Source organism: Odocoileus virginianus, chromosome 21 (assembly GCF_023699985.2).
Source record: "Odocoileus virginianus isolate 20LAN1187 ecotype Illinois chromosome 21, Ovbor_1.2, whole genome shotgun sequence".
Lineage (NCBI taxonomy): Eukaryota > Metazoa > Chordata > Mammalia > Artiodactyla > Cervidae > Odocoileus > Odocoileus virginianus.
This window is the reverse complement of record NC_069694.1, coordinates 6833711-6858472: the sequence shown is the minus strand read 5'-3', so window position 1 is coordinate 6858472 and position 24762 is coordinate 6833711. Positions and strand designations below refer to the sequence as shown.

Here is a 24762-nt window from a genome sequence, read left to right as displayed (position 1 = left end):
GCTGAAAATATTTACTATCTGGCCCTTGATCTAAAGAGTCTGCCACCCTCAGTGATGGATTTAGATCTGCTCACTCTCACAGAGCAGAAAGGAAGAGTAAGGACTTCCCTGCTGGCTCAGCGGCAAAGAATCTGCAGCTAATGCAGGGGACATAGAGTCTGTCTCTGGCCCAGGAAGATACCAGACGCCTTGGGGCAACTAACCCGATGAGCCACGACTGAGCCAGAGGCCTGGAGCCTGGGAGCCGCAAGAGGAAGCCCCTCAGTGAGAAGCCAGGCACCTCGGTGAGGAGAAGCGCCTGCTTACTGAGACTAGACAGAGCTCCTGCAAGGCAGCGAAGGCCCAGCGCAACCAAAAATAAGACAACTAGATGAACAGTGAGTGAATAAAGAAATCCTTAAAAAGAGACGAAAAGACTGCTACAAAAGCGTGTACATAATGAAATCCACAGTGGATTGGCAATAGTACTAATACTGCAATGAAAAAAGGAAGAAACAAGGCAATGGAAGCATTCCTGTTCTCCCGCTCATCGTGCAGAGTGCTTGTCAGATAAAATAATTATTCTCTAATCAGGTCTGTCAAGAAGTTGGAAGACAGAAAAAGAGGAAGAAGGGCAGGGGGCGGGGAGACGGGAGAGAAATGAGTAGATGATAGGTAAATTGTGGCTAGACTCTATGTGTTCAGTTTTTTAAAAAATGCTGCGGTTGCATTTTTCCCTTTTCATCATCACTTGTTTAGTCCTTTTTATGGTTAAACACTGTTATTAGGGTGTTACCAAGTCAAATTTGGGTCCTCTCACCCAGCTCAAAGCAGAGCCAATCTTCTGACACCATGTTGTGCTAAAGAAAAGTGTAGTATTCATTTCAAAGTGTCAAACAAGGAGAATGGGTGGATAATGCTCAAAGACCTAAATTCCCCAGTGGCTTTCAGGGAAGGACTTTTAAAAACATCATTAGAGGTGAGCAGCTCATGAACATTCTTCTGACTGGTTGATGGTGAGGTAACAGAGTAGTCTTTCAGAAGTCAACATTATCAGCCTTCTGTTTCCCATCTGGGGTCTCTGTGATGGTGGTCAGCGTGGTTAGTGTCTTCTACCTGGTGGCGGTCTTACTACCTACAAAACAACTCAGGGATATGGCTCAGGATATTATCTTTAGCCCTTGAGGAAGAACTGAAGCTCCTTGATTTTGTTTTAGGGCTAAAGTATTATTATTTTGCCTTGCTTGGCTTCTTTCCTCATTTTCTCACTTCTCTTATTGAATTTGCTCTTTAGAGCTCATGGAAGGCCAAGGAGGATAAATCTTTTCTACAGACAAAAGGTGGGGGGCATGTCGGTGTCTGTGGGGGGTGTCTGTCCCTGGGAAGGTCCTGCAAGAGTGGTTTCAAGAGTTTCACATATGTTAACTCATTTAGTTCTCAAAACAAGAGAGGCAGATACTACTAGACTTGTCCTCATATTGTAGATGAAAAAACAGAGGCAAAGAGTGGTTAAGGAATCCATCCAAAGTTAACACAACTAGGAGGTGCCAGGAAGGCTTGAATCCAAGCAGTCTGACTCCAGATTTGTGTTCTTAAGATCTATACTGTTTTCTTGATTACTAAAAGAAACCAGAAAATGTTCAGAGAGTATGGCCTCAGTAGGTAGTAATCCTTTTGGCATAATTTGACATCCTAGCTACCAACCCTTATCCCAAACTTTGGTGCATGGTAAAAGAATTTGGAGATTATTCCTTAAAAAAAAAAAGAAGAAAGAAAGCAAGGAAAAAACCTTGAATTTTAAATTTTGAGATACATGCTCAGATGAATCCATTAGAAAGTAGCATGAAATAAGGCCTCAGGCACAGAGGTCCATCGGGGCATCTCTTGAGATTTCAGTGAGTTGGGAGGAGGCGTTGGTCAGCAGGTGACAGCTCTGGGCACCCAGGATAGTTCTCCACCAGGAGCTTGGGCTCCGGGGAGGCTGAGGGGCTCTGACTTGGCTCTCGAAGGAAAGTTGTTGTCCTGTCCTGTCTGTGTCCTCTCTGGGTAGACCTGTCTTTTCATCTGTAAAACAAGGTAAGTCAGCTAGATGGTCTCCATGAGTTTTTCAAGGGTTAAAAATATTCTGATTCTAGACTTAAGGACATGGAGAAATTATTCATGCCATGTTAATTTGTAGGGGGGAACCCTTTACAAAATATGTTTTATTTTTGCAATTTTTATTTAAAAATGCATGTAACAGAATGAAGTTATTTGTCCTCTTCACTCTTTTATCTTCTCCCCATCTCCCCTCTCTGCTGCTGGGGAAGAGGGTGTTTGGGCAGAAGAGTTCATGAGGATTCTCTGTCCAGGGGAACTCTATTTCAAAGAGGGGAAGCACTGCCATCCTTCTCCCAGAATGGAGCCGGGAATGCCCTGAGAAGGCCTGACCTCATTGGACAAAGGGTTCTCACCAGTTTCAGCTAAAAAGGGTTGAGCAGGGACCTGAGGGAGGGAGGAGGTGGGAAAGGATGAGAGGCATTCAGGGCAGATCCTGCGTAAACTGCAGCGACCCCGTGAGAACAGAAGAGGGGTGTTGAGAGCGCCCTTGGTGCTTCTTTGTGCTCTTGATCTGCATGGAGTGAGCTTTCCTATTGACCTGGGTCCTTCCAGGTCTCATAGGATATGACAATACAGTTCCATGAGTGTCTAAAAAAACGGCCACAGCATGAACCCTGTCTCTGCCTGGATGGATTCTTCTGAGCAACCTTTCTTTTCCTTCATTGTGTTTCTCTATACTTTCTAACTTGCTGCACCAGACATATGTTGCTTATATAATAAAAATTGTGCTTAAAGCTATTAAGATCATATCAAATGTCTCTAGTATCCTAATATTATATTTTGGGAACAGACAAGTCCCCTGAAATTTGTCCATAGAAGAGGATTTGGCTCATAGCCAAATCTGAAAATGATTTCAAAGTCAAATCAGCTCTGAAATGACTGAACTACTTTATTTGGCAAGGAATGCTGCTTTTCAATACCTTGGCCACCCACCTGATGCAAAGAGCCAACTCATTGGAAAAGACCCTGAAGCTGGGAAAGACTGAGGGTAAGAAAAGAGGGCGACAGAGGATGAAATAGTTGGATGGCATCACTAACTCAGTGGACATGAGTTCTAGCAAACTCAGGGATATAGTGAAGGATAGGGAAGCCTGGTGTGCTGCAGTTCATGGGGTCACAAAGAGTCAGACATGAATTTACTAATGAATAACAACAAGCTGCTTCTCAAAAGATGCAGACATTGGAAGGATTTGTGCTCTCTAGAAATTTTCTGAATTGTAGGTCCCTGGCCAGGGCCAGGATATACTCCCTCAGATGGTTCTATCACACAAACTATGGTGAAATGCTGTTCGGAATTTCTACCCATGATCCAGGAAAGGTAACTGCTGGCCTGAATATCATGAACTTACCAACTTAAATAGTTTTGTGCTCTGTGAACCTGAATTAATACGCTAACAGATGTGACCATTCCAAAGTTAATGGGCTCTCAGGAAATGGGATGTAGCCTGGAGGTTCCAGATTTCTGGATGGCTGTGGTTTATTCAGATTATCTTCATTGCTTGAGAGTATGTTTTAGAAAGTCAGTCTGAATTATGTCTGCTTGCTTTTTAGCCTTATTGAACTCTAAGTGATGAACTTAATGGATTACTTTTTCCACTAGTTTCTTACAAGTTATAGGACCACTATGTTAAAGACTTCTCTGTCACTTTCTCTGTAATTTGGAGCTAATGGAAGCGTAGTCATTGGGTAAATATGTGTAGGTCCCTAGGAAAACACCTAGTGGTTGTTTTTTTAGTTTAAAATTTTCTTTCTTTCTTTCTTTGTGACTGAGCTGGGTCTTCTTCACTTTGCGTGGGCTTTCTCTAGTTGTGGTGAGCAGGGATAACTTTTCCTGGTAGTGCACGGGCTTCTCATCGCAGTGATTGTTTTTAGAATGAATTTAAGAGGAGTTTGCTTTCTAGTTATTAACATCTTTGCCCTTAAAGGCAGAATTGCCCCCCTCAAAAGTATTGGCTTAATGTGGTTTGTGTTAACATTGACAGATGAGCCTCAGGTAGTCAGTTCAGTTGCTTAGTCGTGTCCGACTCTTTGCGACCCCATGAACCGCGCAGCACGCCAGGCCTCCCTGTCCATCACCAACTCCCGGAGTTTATTCAAACTCATGTCCATTGAGTCAGTGATGCCATCCAACCATCTCATGCTCTGTCGTCCCCTTCTCCTCCTGCCTTCAATTTTTCCCAGCTTCAGGGTCTTTTCCAATGAGTCAGTTCTTCGCATCAGGTGGCCAAAGTATTGGAGCTTCAGCTTCAACATCAGTCCTTCCAATGAATATTCAGGACTGATTTCCTTTAGGGCTCTTACATTTTTAAAAAGAATTCCAAGTGACCGACTGAATGAACTGAGTTAATGGAAAGCAATCAGGCTACCAAAGGCGATTACTTTTGAGGCAGCTTACAAACAGCTGGAGCAGTAGCTAACACCATGTGTTTGTTCACTGATCGCTTACTCCCACGGCCGTCCCCAGTGATGAGGCATCAGACATAGAGCATCTCTCCCCATGAGAAGGAGAGGCCGAGTTAGCGTGGGGAGCACATTGAGCAGGGGTGGGTGGCCTGGATTCTGACTCTGGCCAAGGGCTGCTGGAGGCAAACCACTCGCATCTCTAGACATCAGCTTCCTCATGCGAAAATGAGGCACTTGACTCCATTTCAGAAGGACTTGCAGCTTCTGAGATTCCAGAGTGGATGGCTTTTTCTAGAAGGGAAGGCTGTGCGTGGGCACCAGGAACTGTGTCATCTGATGAATGAGTCAGACTAAGGGTGTCAGGAAAGTTACATCTTCACAATCAACACAAGGGCACAGGCAATTAAGAAACACACTTAGCTGGCGGCTTGAGTGTCTGTTCCATTCGGAGGATATATTCCTGAAGAGGGACGGGCTGACTCATCAGATAGCTGTAACCTGATGAAGTAGACCTCTCCAATTTCCTTGCTCTGATTCCAGGCAACCGAATGATCTTAATTTAGTTTTCCAAGGCAGCTTCCCCAGGCAAGAGAAGGGACAGACTATGACAACTGGAAACTGACATTCGTTTGTGTGAGCAGAATTAGATCACATATGAGAAATGCCTGAGAGGATATAGAGTGGCATCCAAATGCAAAGCACCATTGGTTATGAATCATTCTTATACATTCTTAGCATTTGAACTTTTTTTAAGTGCTAGTAAACCGTGGATGACTTGGTAAATGCAGAAATTCTGTATCTGCAAAGCTGATCAGAGGTGAAAATGACTAATATTTACATGAAAGTGAAAGTCGCTCAGGTGTGTCCGACTCAGCGCTTTACAATTTACAAACGGTTTCTACATACAGTACCCCAGTAACTCTAGCAGAGAGGGATTATTTTCCCTGTCTCCAGTTCAGGAAAGCTGTGTAGAATGAGGGAGGGTTTGGACTAGCAGTCAAACCTAGGTCGTCTACTGCTAGTCCAAAGCGCAGGACTGCTGCAGCTTGCGAAGGAAGTGAAGGCTCTGTTCCCATCCACGGGTGCCCGCCACCCACCTGCGCGCACGCATGCGCACACGCAGACTCACGCAAGTTACCGAGCAAGGTGCGCGCTCGGTGGGACGACTGAAGGAGTGATGAGAAGCAGAGAAGAAACCCAAGTGCCAGTCTGTTCAAAGATCATGGAACTGCTTCTCGTCCCCGCTTCAAAAGGCAGTCAAAGCGCATCGGGCCTTTCTGGATGGGCTACCCCACGGATGGGTCAGTTCAGCTTTTCTTAGAGCCCGAACTCAGACTGAGCCTACTCACTGCAGGTGTAGAAGATGCCTGGTCTGCACAGGTGGAATCTCGGGCGTGTTGGGCTCCCAGCTCTCTTCCCTGGAAAGATTGGTCTGGATATTCCTAGTGAAGGTAGCTGGGGATTCTCAACTGGGGCAGCTCCCCCAGGGCAGCACTGCCTGACCTAACCCACCCGGGGCTCCTGGTATCTTACCTGCTGGAGCCGCTAGTCTCAGATTACTGATGGACAGGGGACCTGGCAAGCCTGCTTTGTGCCTGGCAAGTCTGAGCTCCCCATCTGCTGTGCGGAGACAGAAACCAGGGCAGCCGTGTGCCCAGACCCTTCCCGCTGCTGGAGAATTGGAAGACCTCACTGCCTCGCTGGGGACTTATAGAGACTTAGGGGGAAAGATGAACTGGCCCCATTCTTGCATCTCCTTTTGCTGGATTTACTTTGCTGCCTCCAGACTGAGAGGTAAGAGGCTGGTGGGTGTGCAACGGTCTTAGCTCAGGGGTCACTTCTTTGGTGGAACATTGGGTGGGCCAGGAAAAGAACAGATGCTCTAACTGTAAGGAAGTATTTTGGCTTCTTACTGTGTCATGCTGATCCTGTAAGGCCTGCCAGAGAAACAACTCCACTTGACCCAGAGCTTGTCCCTAGCTGCTGGTAGGTAGGTAGGATGGTAGGATGGTAGGTAGGGATGATAGACCTAATGCTAGTCCTTGGTCTGTTGCTCTTTGCCTTGAAATACACATAACACTGAAGCTTGATCCAGATCCCTCTTTTTGAGCAGCTGTAGAGCCAGCAGATGGAAAATATGCTCAGAAGTTGTTTAATGACCTTTTTGAAGACTACTCTAATGCTCTTCGTCCAGTAGAAGATACAGATAAAGTCCTGAACGTCACACTCCAGATTACACTTTCTCAGATTAAGGATATGGTGAGTCACGTAGTGTTGACGCTTCTGAATGAAACTAACAGTGCTTTCTAAAGGGAATGTCTTGCCTGGGAATTTGAGAGAAAATGAGAACAGACAGCTCTGTGTGCAAGCTGGTGGGAGAAGGGAATTGCAGGGGAGGAACGCTTTCTACAAAATTAATTTCACGAAATCACCTAAACCTTTCCATGAACATTAACAGTCTTAGAACATCTCAAGAAAGTTGGTTACACATTACATGTTCCATTTCTATGAAATGTGCAAAGTCAGCGAAACCATAAAGACAGAAAGCGGAGTTAGGTTGCCAGGAGCTGTGAGAATGATGGGGAAATAGTGATTGACTCTTTGATTGCCATAGGATTTCTCTTTTGGGATGACAAAATGTTCTGGAAGCAGAAAATGGGGATGGTTGCATGTCATTGTGAATAAACTGGAAACCACTGAATTGCACACTTTAAAATGGTTAAAGTGGTGAGTTTCGTGCAATATGAATTTTATTCCAATTTTTAAAAGATGTTTTAAGATGACATACATTAATGCTCATATGTGTTTAGTTACACAGAGTTATGAAACTTCAAAATTTTTTCTTCTGTACATTGTTGATGTTTGCTGACTTTTTCATTCAAAAAAAAATAATTCATCAGTTGATCAATTTTCATAAAAATTTTAGCAGTTGACCCATGCATCTGATGATTTAAATATTTGTCCACTTGATGTTCCAAACACTAAGCAAGCAGGAAAAATATGATCTTGAAGTCAATCAAGGGGATAGACTTGAAAAAACTCTCACTTACTGGAAATGGATTAGTGCTCTTGGAATTGCTGTTTTGAAGACAGGTGTTTTACAGACAAAGTGTGTTTGATTGAGGTGTCTACTGGACAGTTATATCTGGGTTAATTGTGCAGGATGAGAGAAACCAAATCCTGACTGCCTATTTGTGGATCCGCCAAATCTGGCATGACGCATATCTCACGTGGGATCGAGACCAATATGATGGACTGGACTCCATCAGGATTCCCAGCGACCTGGTGTGGAGACCGGATATTGTCCTTTATAACAAGTGAGTGCAAGCCAGTAGCTTCTCGGGAATGAATCTGTTGACTGAACAGAACGTAAAACATAATGGGGCTTCCCTGGTAGCTCAGCTGGTAAAGAATCCACCTGTAATGGAGGAGACCCAGGTTTGATCCCTGGGTCGGGAAGATCCCCTGGAGAAGGAAATGGCAACCCACTCCAGTATTCTTGCCTGGAGAATCCCATGGACCGAGGAGCCTGGCGGGCTACAGTCCCTGGGGTCACAAAGAGTCCGACATGATTTAGCAAGTAAACCGCCACCAACCACCACCACCACCACCAAACATAATGGAAGAGGAGAGTTTGAAGCACGCATGAGGTTAAGTCAATTCGTGTTCCTAGATCCTGAACTGATAGTTATAAAATCTCAGATAATAAAATAATAATGGTCATAAAAATCTCAGAGCTACGTTCTCCCTTTCAGGTGAGAAACGATATTGGAAGTCATGTTTGTTCTCTAGGGCTACTGTAACAAAGTACTACAAACTGGGTGGCTTAAACCACCGGAACTATTGTCTCACAGTTTTGGAGGCTGGGTATGAGATAAAGGTGTTGGCAAGGTCAGTTCCTTCTGAGGCTGTGAGGAACATTCCATGTCTCTGTCCTAGATTCTCGGGTGGTTGCTGGCAATCTTTGGCCCCTTGACTTGTAGAAGCGTCACCCCAATCTCTGCCTTCTTCTTCACATGGTACCATGTTCCCTGTGTGTTGTCTGTGTCCATATTTCCCCTTGCATTGAAGACACTAGTCATGTTGAATTAGATGCCTACCCTACACCAATATGACCTCGTCTTTTTCTAAAAATTAAAGATAATTTTATTGTGCTTTTCTTAACACCAAAAAAATTATAGATTTACTGTTTAAAAAAGATAAAGTCTAAATTAAGGCACTAAGATAAGTAAAAATTACTCATAATCCCACAGAATATGACCTCTTCTTTTAAATACTTTTAACTACTAATTACATCTGCAATGACTCTGTTCTAAATGAGGTCGCGTTCTGGCATGCCAGGGGCTAGGATTCAACATGTGAACTTTTTGCAGATGCAATTCAGCCCATAGCAGTGGTGCTTCCTTGTCTATGATCATATATGGAAAATACATGATACTGTGACGATTAGGGGGCTTACCAGGCAGTGCAGTGGTAAATCTGCCTGCCGGTGCAGGAGATGCAAGAGACAGGGTTCAATTCCTGGGTTGGGAAGTTCCCCTAGAGTAGGAAATGGCAACCCTCTCCAGCATTCTTGCCTGGAAAATTCCATGGACAGAGGAGCCTGGCGGGCTACAGTCCATGGGGTCACAAAGAATCAGGCACAACTGAGTGACTGAATACATTAATATTAAATCAGAATGGACCAGCAAGAGGCTGGCCCATGGATTTTGGACTTTGTATAGAGTGGAAGATGAACTGGAGATCACCAGTTGGCCTTTTCCTGGTCTGAGAGTAAGGGGTCTTAGTGAGTGGGCAGGTAAAACTTAAGTTTCTCAAATTGTAAAGTGTGCATGAATCACCTGAGGAACCTGCTAAAATACAGATTCTCATTCATCAGGTCTGGGGTAGAGTTGGACGTTCTGTATTTCTATGAGCTCCAGATGGTAGTGCTGCTGACCCACGGACCGCACTTTGAGAATGAACCAGATCACTCTGTCACAACTCGGGGTCAGCTGCTCCACCTATTGTCAAAGGGGCTCTCTCTCTTTTTATCCTGGAACTCAAGTTTCTCAGAGTTAGGAAAATTTTGCTAATTTTGCTAGTTTGCTACAATTTCTGCTCTTTGAGCAGAGAGAGATGAATGAGGAGCGACTGGAGAGGGGGACTCTCCTGGGAACTCAGCCTTCTACTGGGCGTGAGTTTCCCTTTAGGAAGCCACACTGGTCGGTTGCAGCCTGTATTTTAGCCTTAGTCCCTGCTCAGCTTGTCCAAGGGTCACAACCTTGTGAATCATACTTCCGATCCTGCTGACCATTCCCCACTCTGAGTGGCCAGAGGTGTCTTCTGTATGCCTTCCTAAGCAAGATGACATCCAGTGCTAAGTCTCTTTCAGTCATGTCTGACTCTGCAACCCCATGGGCTATAACCCACCAGGTTCCTCTGTCCATGGGATTCTCCAGGCGAGAATACGGGGGTGCCTTGCCATTTCCTTCTCCAAGTACTGGTGCTTTACTACCATGGTTCACACCCTGCCCCCCCCCCCCCCCCCACACACACACACATACACATACATAGAAGGCAAGAGAATGAGGCAGGATGTCCATCACGTCCTCCTGGAGAATAATCAGAGGAGACACTTTACATAGAACACTCACAGCATTCTGTAAGTTCAGATTTCTCCCTGAAAAAAACAAAATGCTGGTTCTCCTTTTCATCTTGCTTGATTGACGGAAGCAGTGACCAGCTCTTACTGAAAGGCTTCTTTGCGAGCTGACGTGGTGACCTAAGTTAAGCCTGCCCCAGACCTCCTTTATCAGAGAAGCCAGTTATGCACTTGTGAGCTCCCAGAAACCCGTGGTGGCTTTGGTAAATTTTGTCCCCAGTCTCTATCCTTCCCCTCCCTGCCCAGATCACTGGCGTCCTTGAAATGTGTGAGTTCTGGTCCCCACACTTTTCCACACAGACCTTTCCTACTATACTTATTCATCAGTTCTTTTCTGTTCCTCTGGGTTAACTCTAGTCTTCTTTGCTCTCCTCTTATGGACAGTTCTGTTTTGAATCCTCTTTTCTCCTGTGTATTCTCCTTCTCAGTAACATCAGAGTTTTACTATCAATATGTAGAGGAAACCCTAAACGTAGCTGTGATTGGATGTCATTTGCATCCCTTTGAGCAGCTGAAATGAGAATGGAAGAGGGTTAGAGTATCAGGCAGAGGAGGTACCCCGGTGATAGCTGTTACCCTGACCCTGGTCCTTCTAGCTGAATTCCTGGACCTGTAGAATCTTCTGATCTCGGATATAATAATCAGTTCTTCTCAGAAACCGGTACCGAACCTTGTAGACCCCAGAATGAGCTTCCTGAGTGGTGGTAGGGAGAATAAAGAGGGGTGTAAGACAGGTGATCCAGTCGTGTGTGATAAAGAGAGTTTGGGCAGGAAGATGCTGAACATCTAGATTCACCACTGGTGCCTGAGTCCATGGGTTAGATTATCTGGGGAGTGATCAGGATGGTGATGTGCCTGGAAGCTATTTCATGTGAGGAGCAGTTGAATTTATTGATGCTTATTTAGAAAGAGAGAGGTCCTTAGAAAGACTTGATGGCTATCATAGGCAAAATCGAAGAGAAAATAAGGTGGAGGGAAAAGAGAAAATTCCTCCAGAAGACAAAACAATGAGTAGAAGTTAAAGGGTTTTAAAATTGCATTTTAATTCAGCTAAAAGAAAAACTAATAATTTGAATAATGAGTTTTCCTAAGAGGTAGTGAGCTCTATAACAATATAATGACTCAAGCAGATATTGGCTATTAGCAGTTGAGTAAAGGAATAAATAAACTGGGCTCAAAGTCCTGGTGGGGTTGTTTAGTATAGGTCTATGGCCAATATAATGGTTGGTGTAAGAGACTGCGAGGATTTCTGACATTTTAAAATTAGGTAAAGAGTGGATTACAGAAATTTCAGATGTGTGTTTATTATGAGATAGTTTTAATGGTTGGATTTTAATGAACAGGTTTAACACTTGGATTTTAGACCTAATGAGAAATTGAGTACCCTGTTGAAAATAGATTTGTCTATAATTTAGCTTTAAGTTCTGCTTATGTAGCTTAGATGATGGAAAGGGTAGGAAAACTTTCAACTGAGATTGGATATGCCTGTGTCAAATTTGATCAAATTTTACACTTTAAACATATGCAGTTTATTGTATGCGAATCGGTAAAACTCTTTTAAAAAAAAAAAAAAGATGAGATTGGTAGTAAAGGAGGGAGAAGAGGAACAGGTTTGGAGAAAAAGGTAAGGATTTATTGTGAGACCTGTTCAGTTTGGGAGGCCAAAGGAACATTCACATGGAGACGGCCAACAAAGAGATTGTAAAGGCAAGTTTAAAGCTTGGAAAGGGTCAGGGATAGAGCTATCAAAACCCCTCTAAGCGCTTATAGAACTGCTCAAGGAGATCTGGAAGCATTGGTGGGCAATAGGAAACCGCTGCAAGTGCTGAGCTGTGAAATAATGTGATCAAGAAACCAGGGAAATAAAACAAAGTACTGGTCATGAAGCAATTAATAGTAATGTCTTCAAACTCGTCCTGAGTAGCTGGGGTGATGTTTTCAGACAGTGGGCTCCTTTGCCCTCTGACTTCTGGTTGGGTTGGCCCAATGAGAAAAATTGTGAGCAGTTGAGGGAGAAAAGAGAGTAAGGTTGGGGCATGTATTCTCTTGCTCCCTTCCTATAGTTATTATCTTTCGCTGGCTGTGTCCTTTGACAGAAGGTATGTCTCCTATCGGAGAAGGAAATGGCACCCCACTCGAGTATTCTTTCCTGGAGAATCCTGTGGACAGAGGAGCCTGGTGGGCTGCTGTCCATAGAGTCGCACAGAGTCGGACATGACAGAAGCAACATAGCATGCATACATGCATTGGAGAAGGAAATGGCACCCCACTCCAGTGTTCTTGCCTGGAGACTCCCAGGGACAGAGGAGCCTGGTGGGCTGCTGTCCATAGAGTCGCACAGAGTCGGACATGACAGAAGCAACATAGCATGCATACATGCATTGGAGAAGGAAATGGCACCCCACTCCAGTGTTCTTGCCTGGAGAATCCCATGGACAAAGGAGCCTGGTGGGCTGCTGTCCATAGAGTCGCACAGAGTCGGACATGACAGAAGTGACTTATCATGCATACATGCATTGGAGAAGGAAATGGCACCCCACTCCGGTGTTCTTGCCTGGAGACTCCCAGGGACAGAGGAGCCTGGTGGGCTGCCGTCTATGGGGTCGCACAGAGTCAGACACAGCTGCCGTGACTTAGCAGCAGCAGGTCTCCTGTCGTGGTGACCCACTTCTGCCTCTCTTCCCTCCAGCATTGGTAATTGCACCTTCCCTTCATTTCTCCAGGCCCAGGAATGGTGATAACTCTGCTGTTACTAGTCCTAGAGTGGTTGCCCTATACTTATCTTAGTAGATAATCCTTTTATTAAATCCTCCTCAAGCCATCTAATTTGAATGTGCCATCCATTTCCTGCAAGGACCATGACTAATAGAATTTTCTAGCTCCAGATATATTCTCTCTGACTCCTAGATCTCTTATACCAAGGTAGGATAGGTGAGTGATGCTCCAGTTCTCAATTCTGGGATAGCTAATTTTGTATACTTTTTATTTTTACAGAGGGTAGGTTCTTGCATTTTCAAAAATGCCATTTTGTTGTCTTCACAAGACCCACATTAAAGATCCCCTCTTTAGACTTGCATTAATAATTGAGCACCACAATTCAGCTACAATACTTTGATTAGAGTGGACACAATCAGACCGTTGTATTGTGGTACCTAAAGGTTAATAAGCAGGAAAAACCTTGTAAAACATGTCAGTTCTTAGATCTAATACATCATCTTCTAGCAGTTTAACCTAAGGAAAGAGTCAGTGGATAAATGCAACAGCTTGATGACAGGGATGTTCACTGTTGCATTGTTTGTAAATGTAAAAAATAGAAGCAACCATAATGTTGAACATCAGTGAGCTGGTTAAATTACTATGGCACATCTCTGACAAGGAGTATAATTGAATATCATTTACCCATGAAAATAATGTTGCAGAAGATTATGGACAGATGACCACCTACATTTTAAAATTGTCTCAGTCTTGTTTTTGGTAAACTAACTTTTTTATTTCAAGATAATTTTACTGAAAAGTTTCAAAGATGGTACAGAGTTCCTGTATACTTTTCACGCAGTTTTCCTTAACATCATGTCTTACATAGCCATAGTACATATGCCAAAACTAATATAATACTATTAATGGTGCTAGTGGTAAAGAATCTGCCAGTCAATGCAGGAGACACAAGATATGCATGTTTGATCTCTGGGTCAGGAAGATCCCCTGTTATAAGAAATGGCAACCCACTCCAGTATTCTTGACTGGAGAATTCTGTGGGCAGAGGAGCCCGGTGGATCACAATCCATGGGGTTGCAATGAGTTGGACACGACAGAACGACTGAGCACACAACTAAACTACAGCTGTTATTTGGACTTCATCAGCTTTTCCACTCATGTCCTGTTTTCTGTTTCAGGATCTAATCCAGCATATCACATTACATTTAGCCATAATACAATTTATAGGGAAAAATTGTAAGAAACACTCAGAAAAATATGCACTAAATATCAACAGAAATGTATCAGTTAAAGCGGAAAGCACTGAAAACTGACTTTGTCTATCTTGTCAAAAAAGGAATTTGTAGGAAGGACATGCTACAGCTCACTAAATTAAAGGAGAATAGCCACTGATAAGGCCTTGGAAAGGACAGACTAGGACTACTCCATCTTCAAGACAAGGGGCTATTGAATTTTTAAAAAAAATTTAATTAATTGATTTTTCTAGGAATCCATTACCAGATTGACTCTTTTTGGTCTTTGGGTCACTCTGCTTAACATTTAAACTCCAGGGAGTGTGAATCAGTTGGACCTACCTCAGGTCACAAGCCAGCCCCTGGCCAGGGGAGCCTAGGGTACCTTGATCATCATTTCATCTGCCTTACAATGGTGGTGGAAAAAGAGTCATTCCCCAAAGCGAAATAGAAATTTTGTACCCCCCCCAAATGCCAGCCATAAATGTTGATAAAGCAAAAACAAGATATATCTAGAGTAAATTATTATCTTTTATAGATGAATAATTTTTTCCTCTGTGTTTTTCAGATGTGTTACAATAAGCATGTAAAATTCTTCCAACAGCAACAAAGAACTACTTTAATATTCTTGTGCCCAAAGTTAACAGAATCATTTAGGCAGAGCCTCTCTGTCAGATGTTAGCCTCGTTTACTTTTTGTCTGGGTGTTTGAATCATTATACCTGAACTGAGAGAGTGGCATCAGGAACGGAGAGGAAGGAATAATAGGCAGAGCTGCGTATTTGTTTAATTTTGGTTGCACTGGGCCGCGCGCGTGCTCTCTCTGTTGCGGTGAGCGGGGTCTACTCTTCGCTGGGGTGCGCTGGCTTCTCATTGCGGTGGCTTCTGTTGTGGAGCACGGGCTTAGTTGCCTCGTAGCTTGTGGGATCTTCCCAGTCCAGGGATTGAACACGCGTCCCCTGCATTGGCAGGTGGATTCTTAACCACGGGGCCACTAAGAAAGTCTGGCAGAGATGCTTTAAAGGAAGAATCCAAGAGAACTTGGCCCTAACTAGTTATAGGAGATGGAGAAGAAGGGCAAATCAGAGTTGATTTTGGACTTTCAAGCCAGGGTGACAAGAATGGTGGTCCATTGCCAAAGACACCGAAGTGATGGTGAGCTGTCTGGGTTAAAGAACTTAGTGAGTTGCCCTGGCAAGCAGCTCTTATTTTCCTCCTCTGACCTCCAGGGCTGACGATGAATCTTCTGAGCCCGTGAACACCAATGTGGTCCTGCGGTATGATGGGCTGATCACCTGGGATGCACCAGCCATCACCAAAAGCTCCTGTGTGGTGGACGTCACCTACTTCCCCTTTGATAATCAGCAGTGCAACCTGACCTTTGGCTCCTGGACCTACAATGGCAATCAGGTGGACATATTCAACGCCCTGGACAGTGGAGACCTCTCCGACTTCATTGAAGACGTGGAGTGGGAGGTGCACGGCATGCCTGCTGTGAAGAACGTGATCTCCTACGGCTGCTGCTCAGAGCCTTACCCGGATGTGACATTCACTCTCCTTCTGAAGAGGAGGTCCTCCTTCTACATCGTCAACCTCCTCATCCCATGCGTCCTCATATCTTTTCTGGCTCCCTTGAGTTTCTATCTCCCAGCAGCCTCTGGGGAAAAGGTCTCCCTGGGAGTGACCATACTGTTGGCCATGACTGTATTTCAGCTCATGGTGGCAGAGATCATGCCAGCCTCCGAAAACGTCCCTCTGATCGGTGAGTTCAAGTCTCTTACACTATTGAGTCAGCTTTCTGGTGACTGTGGCTGTATCAGTGCTTTTAAACTCATAACAATTAAGTCAACTACAAACTCAACACAGGCTCCTGTAGTGTCTTCAGTTGGCATCTCTGAACAGGGATGTGGCTGTTCAAGACAGAGCTGGTCTCGAGGTCTCCAGGTTTACCCCAAAGAGGAGTGAGAGCCGTGTGGTTTAGAGCGGTGGTCCTTGAAGCATGGTCCTGGGCCCACAGCATCAGCCTCGAGTTGGCCCACCCTAGACCTGCTGACCAGGGTGGGGGTGAAGCCTGCAAACTGTTTTCACAAGCTTTCTGGGTGATTCTGATGAGCTTTTTGTTCAAGTCAAAAAACGACTGGCTTTTAGGCTAAGGCCCTGATATTGAAGTCAAAGAAATTTGCATTTGAACTCTGACTTTACCATTCCTTCCTTGACCAACCTTAAGCAATTTACTTAATCTTTGAGTCTCTGCTTCATCATCTTCAAAATTTGTGTAATTGTTATCTCACTGTGTCGTTGCTTAGCACAGAGCCTGGCATATGGTGAGGACTGAACCAACAGTGACTGTCAGTATCTTATCACATCACAAGGGGTTTCTTCTTTGGAAAAAATGGTATACATGATAGAAATGATGAGCTAGATTTTTAAGCCTGCCATCTACCCTTGATAGAACAATTCTCAACCTTTACTGGGTATAATAGGTGTGAGAGAGACTGTTAAAAATACAGGTAACTTGTGGTCCAGTGGTTAAGACTCTGTGCTTCTACTGCAGGGGTGCGGGTTCGATCCCTGGTCAGGAAAGTTCCACATGCCATGAGGTTTAGCCAAAGGAAAGAAAAAAATACAGGTTCTCACAGCAAAAGAGGTTTTTTTAAAAAGCAGTCTTGGACAAGATTTGGGAGTCTGAGGTGGTTCTAAAGTAGATCACATTTCAAACATCTGCAATAGTGAAATGTTCCTCTGAGGGCAGAACTGTAGACTGTGGCTGCCGTCACTGCCTTCCTTTTCCTTTCTCTCTCTTGTCGTGAGACCCCTCCTGATACCTTTAATGCCTACTTCCTGCCGCCAAGGATAACACCCAGATCCACCACCTCTGCCTCAGTGACTTCTGGTATAATAGATGCTTTGAAGAATCAGAAGCTAGATCTAGTTTTTAGTTCTGTAAAGCAATCAGCGGGGGGAAATTTCAGAACACCAAGAGACTTAGTGACCAATACAAAAGAGATATTATACTGCCTTTTCTCTCCCGAATGTAGTATTACCCATCTGAATAACATTCAGATGTTATTACATTGGTTTCTCTGTTAGGAGATTTCTTCCTTGTTATGTTTCTCCAAGCAAGCCACATACACACACTCACACTCACACACACACACACACACACACACACACACACACAACACACACACTTGCACTCACACTCATGTACATCTTTTTGAGAAATAGAGACAGAAAGCTCTCTCCTTTCTCATCACCACTAATAAAGCAGAAGCAGTGTATTGGTTCTTTCATTACTTCTCCTAAGGCAGAAATGATTGACAGTGATGACATCAATCATAACCCTGTTTGAGGCAGGATCAATAAGCAAATCCCGCTCTCTGCTTTACCAGCGACATTCAACAGCAAGCTGGCTCAGTTTCTGAAGAAAGATGTCTCAGAACATGTCTCATGAATTTTACAAGCATTACTTTTCCTGTCTCCGTGATAATATGAAATGTATCTTTTTAGGAAGGGTGCACACAGATCTTTCTTGAGAGTTTTTAATAGCCACAATGTGTGATTTGTAGCACCTATGAAATAGAGTTCCAGTTTTAAGAAACGTATGTACATTTCCTGCATTAAGTATAACATTTGATCCAGGCTTTTGACCCATAGCCTTTACAATGCTAAGAAGGATTTTATTTTTAGTTTACTCAGAGCTTTTAACAAATAATAAACAGATGATGAGCATTATTAAATGTATTATTTTCATCTGTTAAGATAATCATGTGAGTTTTTTCTTTTCCTCCATTAGTGTTGTGAATTACAGTTTTCTGTTGTTGAACTAAATCATTTATTGTGATGAGTTATCAATTAAAGACACCATAGGATTTAATTATCCAGTGATTTTTATAGGAGTTTCTCAAATGTATCTATAAATGAAATGGCCTTAAAATTTCCTTTCTTGCTTCTTTTAGAATCAAGGCTAAATTTATTTCATAAAATGAACCAGTTAGGCAGTATTCCCTCTTTTCTATTTTTGAAACAACTTGCATTAAGATATGAGTTATCTGTTCCTTAAAAATTCAATGAAACTCACCTGTAAAACCTTTTGGTTCTAGAGCTTTTTGGAAGATGGGTGGGTAGAGGTATTTAATTCCTATTTCTATTCAAGCATTCTTTCCTCTTAGATCTTCTAGATGGTAAAGAGTCTGCCTGCAATGTGGGAGACCCAGGTTTGAGCCCTGGGTTGGGAAGATCCCCTGGAGAAGGAAATGGCAACCCACTCTAGTATTCTTGCCTGGAAAATCCTATGAATGAAAGAGACTGGAGGGCTACAATCCCTGGGGTCACAAGTGTCAGTCATGACTGAGTGACTAACAGACATATTTATAGAAATTTCATCTAGGTTTTTGAATGTATTATCATATGGCTATTTGTAATGTTATTTTACTGTTTTCTAAATTTCTATCCTTTTATTTTTTCTATTGCATCCTTTTTCTCTCTCCTGCCACTATTCCATGAATGGCCTTATCAAATGTTTATCAGTTTTATAGATCTTTTCAAATAACTTGTTTTTGTTCATCTTCTAGGTTCTTTGTTCTGTATTTCTGAAATTTGTTCACTTATCTTTATTGTTTCCTTCCTTAATTTTCCTTTTTCATGACTATTTGCTTTTTGCAATTACGTATTAAAGACTATCTCCTTTCTTTTCCAGTAGGAGTGAGATTCCATATTAACAAGGTTTAAAGACAATTCTGAGAACTGACCAAGATCATTCATGGTTTATTTATTTTGCTGAATGTAGAAGTTTTTCACATAGTGAGAGCAAAAATTAACCTTTTAACTCAAGGAAGTGGACATGCTGAAAACTTTTCCTGTGTTTTTTCAATTAAGTTTCACCATACTCTTGTGAGTTAGATATGAATAGTATAGTCTATAGAGAGAAGAAAGCTGAGGCTTACCGGAATTATGTAACTTGCTGTAGGTCACCAGCCTACTGAATGGCAGAGCTGAGATTTGAACCCAGTTTTATTCAAAAGTCTATACTAGTCGCCATTAATGTGTACAACTTCCAGTTGTTTCTTCGTGAGTCAAATATGAAGACAGTTTTTCTCCCTAAATAGATATTTATTTATTTGGCTGCTTCAGGTCTTAGCTGTGGCACGTGGGATATTTCATTGAAGCACACGAATTCTCTAATTGAAGTCCGTGAGCTGAGCTTCTTCTCTGAATGTGGAATCTTAGTTCCCCAGCCAGGGGTCAAAACCACATCCCCTGCATTGCTAGATGGATTCTTAACTGCAGAACCACCAGCGAAGTCCCTTGAAGACAGTTTTAAGCTAACTGGGTTGCGTTGTTTTCCAGGGAAATACTACATAGCCACAATGGCCTTGGTCACAGCCTCCACTGCGCTGACCATCATGGTGATGAATATCCACTTCTGCGGGGCCGAGGCCCGGCCAGTGCCGCCCTGGGCCCGGGTGGTCATCCTGAAATACATGTCCAGGATCTTGTTTGTCTACGACGTGGGTGAGAGCTGCCTCAGCCCCCACCAAGACAGGGAGAGAGGCCGTCTCACAAAGGTTTATGACAAACTTCCAGAGCCTAACCTGAAAACATCCAGAAATAAAGGCCCTTCCAGAAAGAAGGAAATGAACAAACTCTTAAAGAATGACTTGAGGTACCAGGGTGAGAACCTGGAGGATGGTGACAGTTACTGTGCCCGGTACAGAGTGTTGACGAGGAATATTGAATACATTGCCAAGTGCCTCAAAGACCACAAGGCCACCAATTCCAAGGGGAGTGAATGGAAAAAGGTTGCAAAAGTCATAGACCGATTTTTCATGTGGGTTTTTTTCATTATGGTGTTTGTGATGACTATTTTGATCATAGCAAGAGCAGATTAGTGAGCATTAGATATGTGGGAATAAATCAGTATAAGTCCCTGTGATCTACTCTAATGCTCTTCCAAATCAGAAACATCTATATCCATATTTACACACAGATACACAAATATATATAAATTACGGGTTATGTTGTCTTTACTTTTTATTTTTAACTTCAGATCAATATTATATCTGTCAGTTTAAATTATGCAGGAGGTTCAAAATTTCAAGGGCAAGACAATGGAGGAAATAGAGAAGGGTCACTGTTTTATCCTACCAGAGTGGTAGGTGGCTTCTAGATCACACAATTATTCTCTCCTTCAGCAGTGCATTTACAAAGCATACCGCATTCTGTTTAAAATTTAAAGCAAAACAAAAGAAATTGAGTCCCCCCTTAGCCCCTACTAGAACATGCTTTTAAAAAAAGGAAAATAGTCTTATATTCCTTAGTGTTAATTTAAGTCTCCATGTTACCTTTCTCATTTCTCTGGTGCATTTCAAGCTGTATTTCAAACGATGGAATAAAAACATTTTGCACCACATAAAGAAAGTCTAAGGATCGGCAATTCATTGGGGGAAAAGAGCTTTCTTTGTATTGATGATGTCATATATGTTGGTTATGTATTATACGAACCTTAAAGATGAAGTCATTCCTACATTTAATCTTGGGTTTAAGTAAAATCACCCACAAACTGGGCTGATTTTTTTCATTCATTCAATTATTCACCAAACATTTATTTTCTCCTACCTATAGTAAAGCTACATGATTCACATTTGAAGTGGGTGTTGTACCGAATCTTATGCACAGGTCTGATCCTTGCTAATCTTCACCACTATTCTGTGAGCTAGGTGAACAGGTGTTTCTAGTCACCTTTCTCAGAGGAAGAAGCTGTCTCTGAGGAATGTGGGTGTTAAGTGACCTGCCTCCACATCTACCTAGGTGGTAAGTAGAGCTGGGAGATAAACCCTTGGCCCTGTGAATCTAGGCCAGGTCTGCTAAAGCCACACTGCTTTTTGGCAGATCATGATTTAGGATGGTAGTGATTGAGAGATTTTTTTTTTTTAAGATTTTTTTTTGATGTGGATCATTTTAAAAGTCTTTATTGAATTTTGTTACAATACTGTTTCTGTTTTATGATTTGGTTTTCTGGCCGTGAGGCACATGGGATCTTAACTCCCTGACCAGGGATCAAATCTATATCCCTAGGATTAGAAGGTGAAGTCTTAATCTCTGACCACCAGAAAAGTCCTGATTGAAGGATTCTTGTTCTTAATTCTGAATTTCTGCTCTAAATTACTGCCTATGCTTCTCCGGTTTTTTCCTACTTTGAGTCAAATATGTCTTCAAATTTCTTCACTTGCATCTTGATTAAAATGATCCAAGTACTAATACACATGCCCTAACTTCCAGCCCCTCAATTATTCTTTTACCAGTAAAAAACAAATGCGCCAACATGGAGAGAAGACAAGGGTTAAGCTAGAAAAGAAGGTATTTGGTTTAAACATATATACATTGTTTTTTAATCTTGTGTTTACTTATTTGTAAACTATTTATTGTGTACCTACTACATACTGAGTGCTGTGTCAGCTTTGAAGCAAACAAATACAAAATGTGATTTCAACGCTTTGGTTTCTCATATGGTGCTTGTAGTTCAGTAGAGGGGATAGTTAAGAAAGCAGACACATACAACATAGTGTAAAAGTGCTATCATAGCAGCTTGGACAATATGCCGTGGAACAACGAAGATTAATCTGTTTGAGGGAAAGCTTGGGAAAGACTTTGTCAGGGTGTACCATTTGAGCTGGGTTTTGAAGAATGCATAGGCGTTTGCTAAACAGAGAAAGGAGTGAGTTGCGTTAGGAAGATTTGGGGAAATATAGTTTAGAATCAGATTGTTTTTTTTCTTTAACTATAGAAGTACTTTTATAAGTTACAACTGCATTTGGCAATACATAATAGAAAACCCGATGCACCGTGACTTAAGCAGATAGAGGTTATTTACTACACAAAAATAAATCCAGAGTTACAAAGTCCAGGGATCTAACCATCTTCCCTTTGTGTTGTTTTAAGGCACAAAATTCTAAGTTTGTAGTAATTTATTATAACAGCAGTAGAAGACTAGTACAGTACTCAATGAGCAATTTTATGAGTATAACTTTTTCTGTATTTTAGATCATTTGTCTTAGATAGATATATCTATAGCCAGATTGAGGCAGTCCTATTGAACCATGTGTCCAAAAATGTTGAATTTTTCCTAAAAACATCTGAGAACATGGAAGAATTGCAAATACAGAGTGATAGAGTCAGACTTGTATTTCAGAAATGAGACTGGGGTGAAAGTCAGAAGATTGCAGAGAAAAGAGAGAAAAGATAGAGAGATCTACTGAAGTTTTTTAAAGACCAGTTCAGGGAATTGATAGTGAAGGCTTGACCCAAGACGGTGGAAATAAGAGAACGAATCACAAAGTATTTATGACTTAGACTGGACAGGACTTGGTGACCTGTTGGATGTGGGTCTGGGGAGAGGGTGACATTGAGAATGATCCGAGCTTTCCATCTCAAACAACTGAGGTGAAGAGTGAAGAAGGACCAGGTTTTGGAGGAAAGAATTCTGTTTAGGGTGTCTTGAGTTGGAAATGCTTGTGGGGCATCCTGGTGGAGAAATTCGGGAAGTAACTGAAGATGCATTTGGAACTTCTGAGAAGTGAAAACTTCACTCAGGTTAGTTGTTAAAGTACTCATTAAATGATTTCAGTGGGTAAGACACATGTTACAAACAGTAAGAGACTCAGATGAATAGAAATGCATTATTCACCAGAGTTCCAGAAGCTTATAACTGTCCTGCAGCACTAAAGCAATTCATTTCTCCATTCACAGATCTACTTCCCCAAGCACACTGAGGTCCTCTCCAGGTCTAGGGCCCAGAAACTCTGGCATTATTCTCTTTGTATCCTTTGTGATAAGGATATTCTCTTTTTATTTTTTGTGGCAATAAAGGGTGTAGTATGAGGTCATTAGCCATTAAACGCTTATTGAAAGAATGAGTAAAAGGAAGACAAGGTTCCAACAAAGTGCCAACATGTTTAGACTGTTAAAGAGCCCCCATCCTATGCAATGTACAAAAATAAATTCCAAATGATTCAAGACATAGATGTAAAAATAAACAAAAGCAAAAGGCATGTAAGAAAACCTACTTGACTTTCTGAATAAAATTCTCCACCTCCATAAAATTTAAGACATGGTTACTGCTTTGAAAGAGGAGTCTAGGGGATTCCCTGAAATGGGTGAGGGGTGGGGACCAAAGGGACTGGGGTGATCGGCCTGCTGAGGAAGTGACTTTGAAGATGAGCTCTGATCATAGGAGGGAGTTAACCAGGATAAGACCTGGGGAGAGTGCCAGGTTGCAGGCAGTGGAAAGGTCAGAATTCAAGCTCAAGGGCAGAACAGAGCTTATTGTTATTTGAGAAAGAGAAAGGAGGCCCTCAGGGCAGAGATGGAATCAGCGACCTGCAAAAGAGGAGACTGCAAGGTGAGCGAAGTGAGCAAGGCGGGGTCACATGGGGCCTGCAAAGTTCAGAAAACACCGACTTTACTGTCTGGCTGTCTTGGTACAGTGAGGGGTGCCTGGGTTTGTTGAGGTCCCAACCTTTGTTTTTTCTCCTTTTTCAGCCTTTGTGTCTTTCCCATCAGTTCATCGCTCAGACCAATACTTGCCAACACAACCATGAGCAAACCTGGCAAATGGATTGTCTTGGTCAAACTGGAAGCACAGGTTCCAGAATATCTTGAGCAACACTGGTGGGGCCACTTGTCATCAACTCCAGAGGCAAGCAAAGAGCTCTCTGCCTACTTCTTTCCTATCAGATTACACCTTTGAAATAGGCCCCGGCTGTTAAAACTCCATGAGCTTGTCGGTATACCCAAGGTTCTCTAACTTAAAAAATAAACTCTGCAATGAAACCTCACTTGTCTTTGTGTATTTCTATCTCTCTACTCTTCCCAGCCAAGGTCCCCCACCCTCTTGCATCTTTCAGGGTTCCACCAGGACACAAATGATATTCTCAAATTTGGATAATTCAAGGAAGGTTTAATAAAGGACTATTTACAAAGGTGTGGGCAGGATGTAAAGAAACACAAAGGGTGGAAGGAAACACTAAGACTAGCAAAGCAGAGGTATTTCCACTCTGGGGCCCAGAGGAGGCAGGAGAAGTAGTTACCTGAACCCAGCTGGAGAAGATCGTGAACTTTGGTTGAGTGAATGCAGCAGACCCCATGAGCAGAGAGTTGGGGGAGTCCAGGGAGGTGGAGTTATCTCCACCTCACTCTCCTTCCCTTCAATCTCCTCCCAAGGCTCACCATTGACCAAACTCAACACAGTCATGGAAACTTATTGATGTTAGCATATATCTGGGACAGATGGCAGAGTGGTGAAGGGTAGAGCGTGGATCTGGACGAAGGGAAGTCATCTGGGGCATTCTCTCACTTTTTGACTTCACTCTAAAATTACAAACCGACTTTCTCTCACTGCACTCAACTGAAACTACTTTCGCCAAGTTCATCATTTGGGAACTGCCAAATCTGCTGGATGCTTCTGAGACCTCTATGCTGCTGTCAGCACAATCGACCACTTCCTCCTTCTTGAAGCTCTTCTCTCTGGTCTTCTGAGCTACCACTTTCTGCTTCTTAAGTGGATTGTTCTCAAAAACCTTTGCTGGCTCCACTCCCCTCTTCTGGTAAATGTCGGTGCCCTTCACTGTTCCATCCTCAGCTTTCCTCCTCATGGTTTTTACTACCACATATATGCTGATTATTCTCAAGA

At 42.7% G+C, this 24762-nt stretch overlaps 1 protein-coding gene and 1 long non-coding RNA gene across 2 annotated transcripts in view; one reads left to right on the top strand and one right to left on the bottom strand.

The window, feature by feature from the left end:
• The window catches only part of LOC139030197 (uncharacterized), a 61636-nt gene that overhangs the window by 6492 nt on the left and 30382 nt on the right, over nt 1–24762 (bottom strand). The window lies entirely within an intron of this gene.
• Nucleotides 4205–23908, top strand: CHRNA9 (cholinergic receptor nicotinic alpha 9 subunit). Its single transcript, XM_070451991.1, has 5 exons — nt 4205–6276; nt 6596–6741; nt 7645–7799; nt 15302–15834; nt 19422–23908. The coding sequence occupies exons 1-5, from the start codon at nt 6045–6047 to the stop codon at nt 19961–19963; spliced, it is 1608 nt and encodes a 535-aa protein (XP_070308092.1). The 5' UTR covers nt 4205–6044; the 3' UTR covers nt 19964–23908.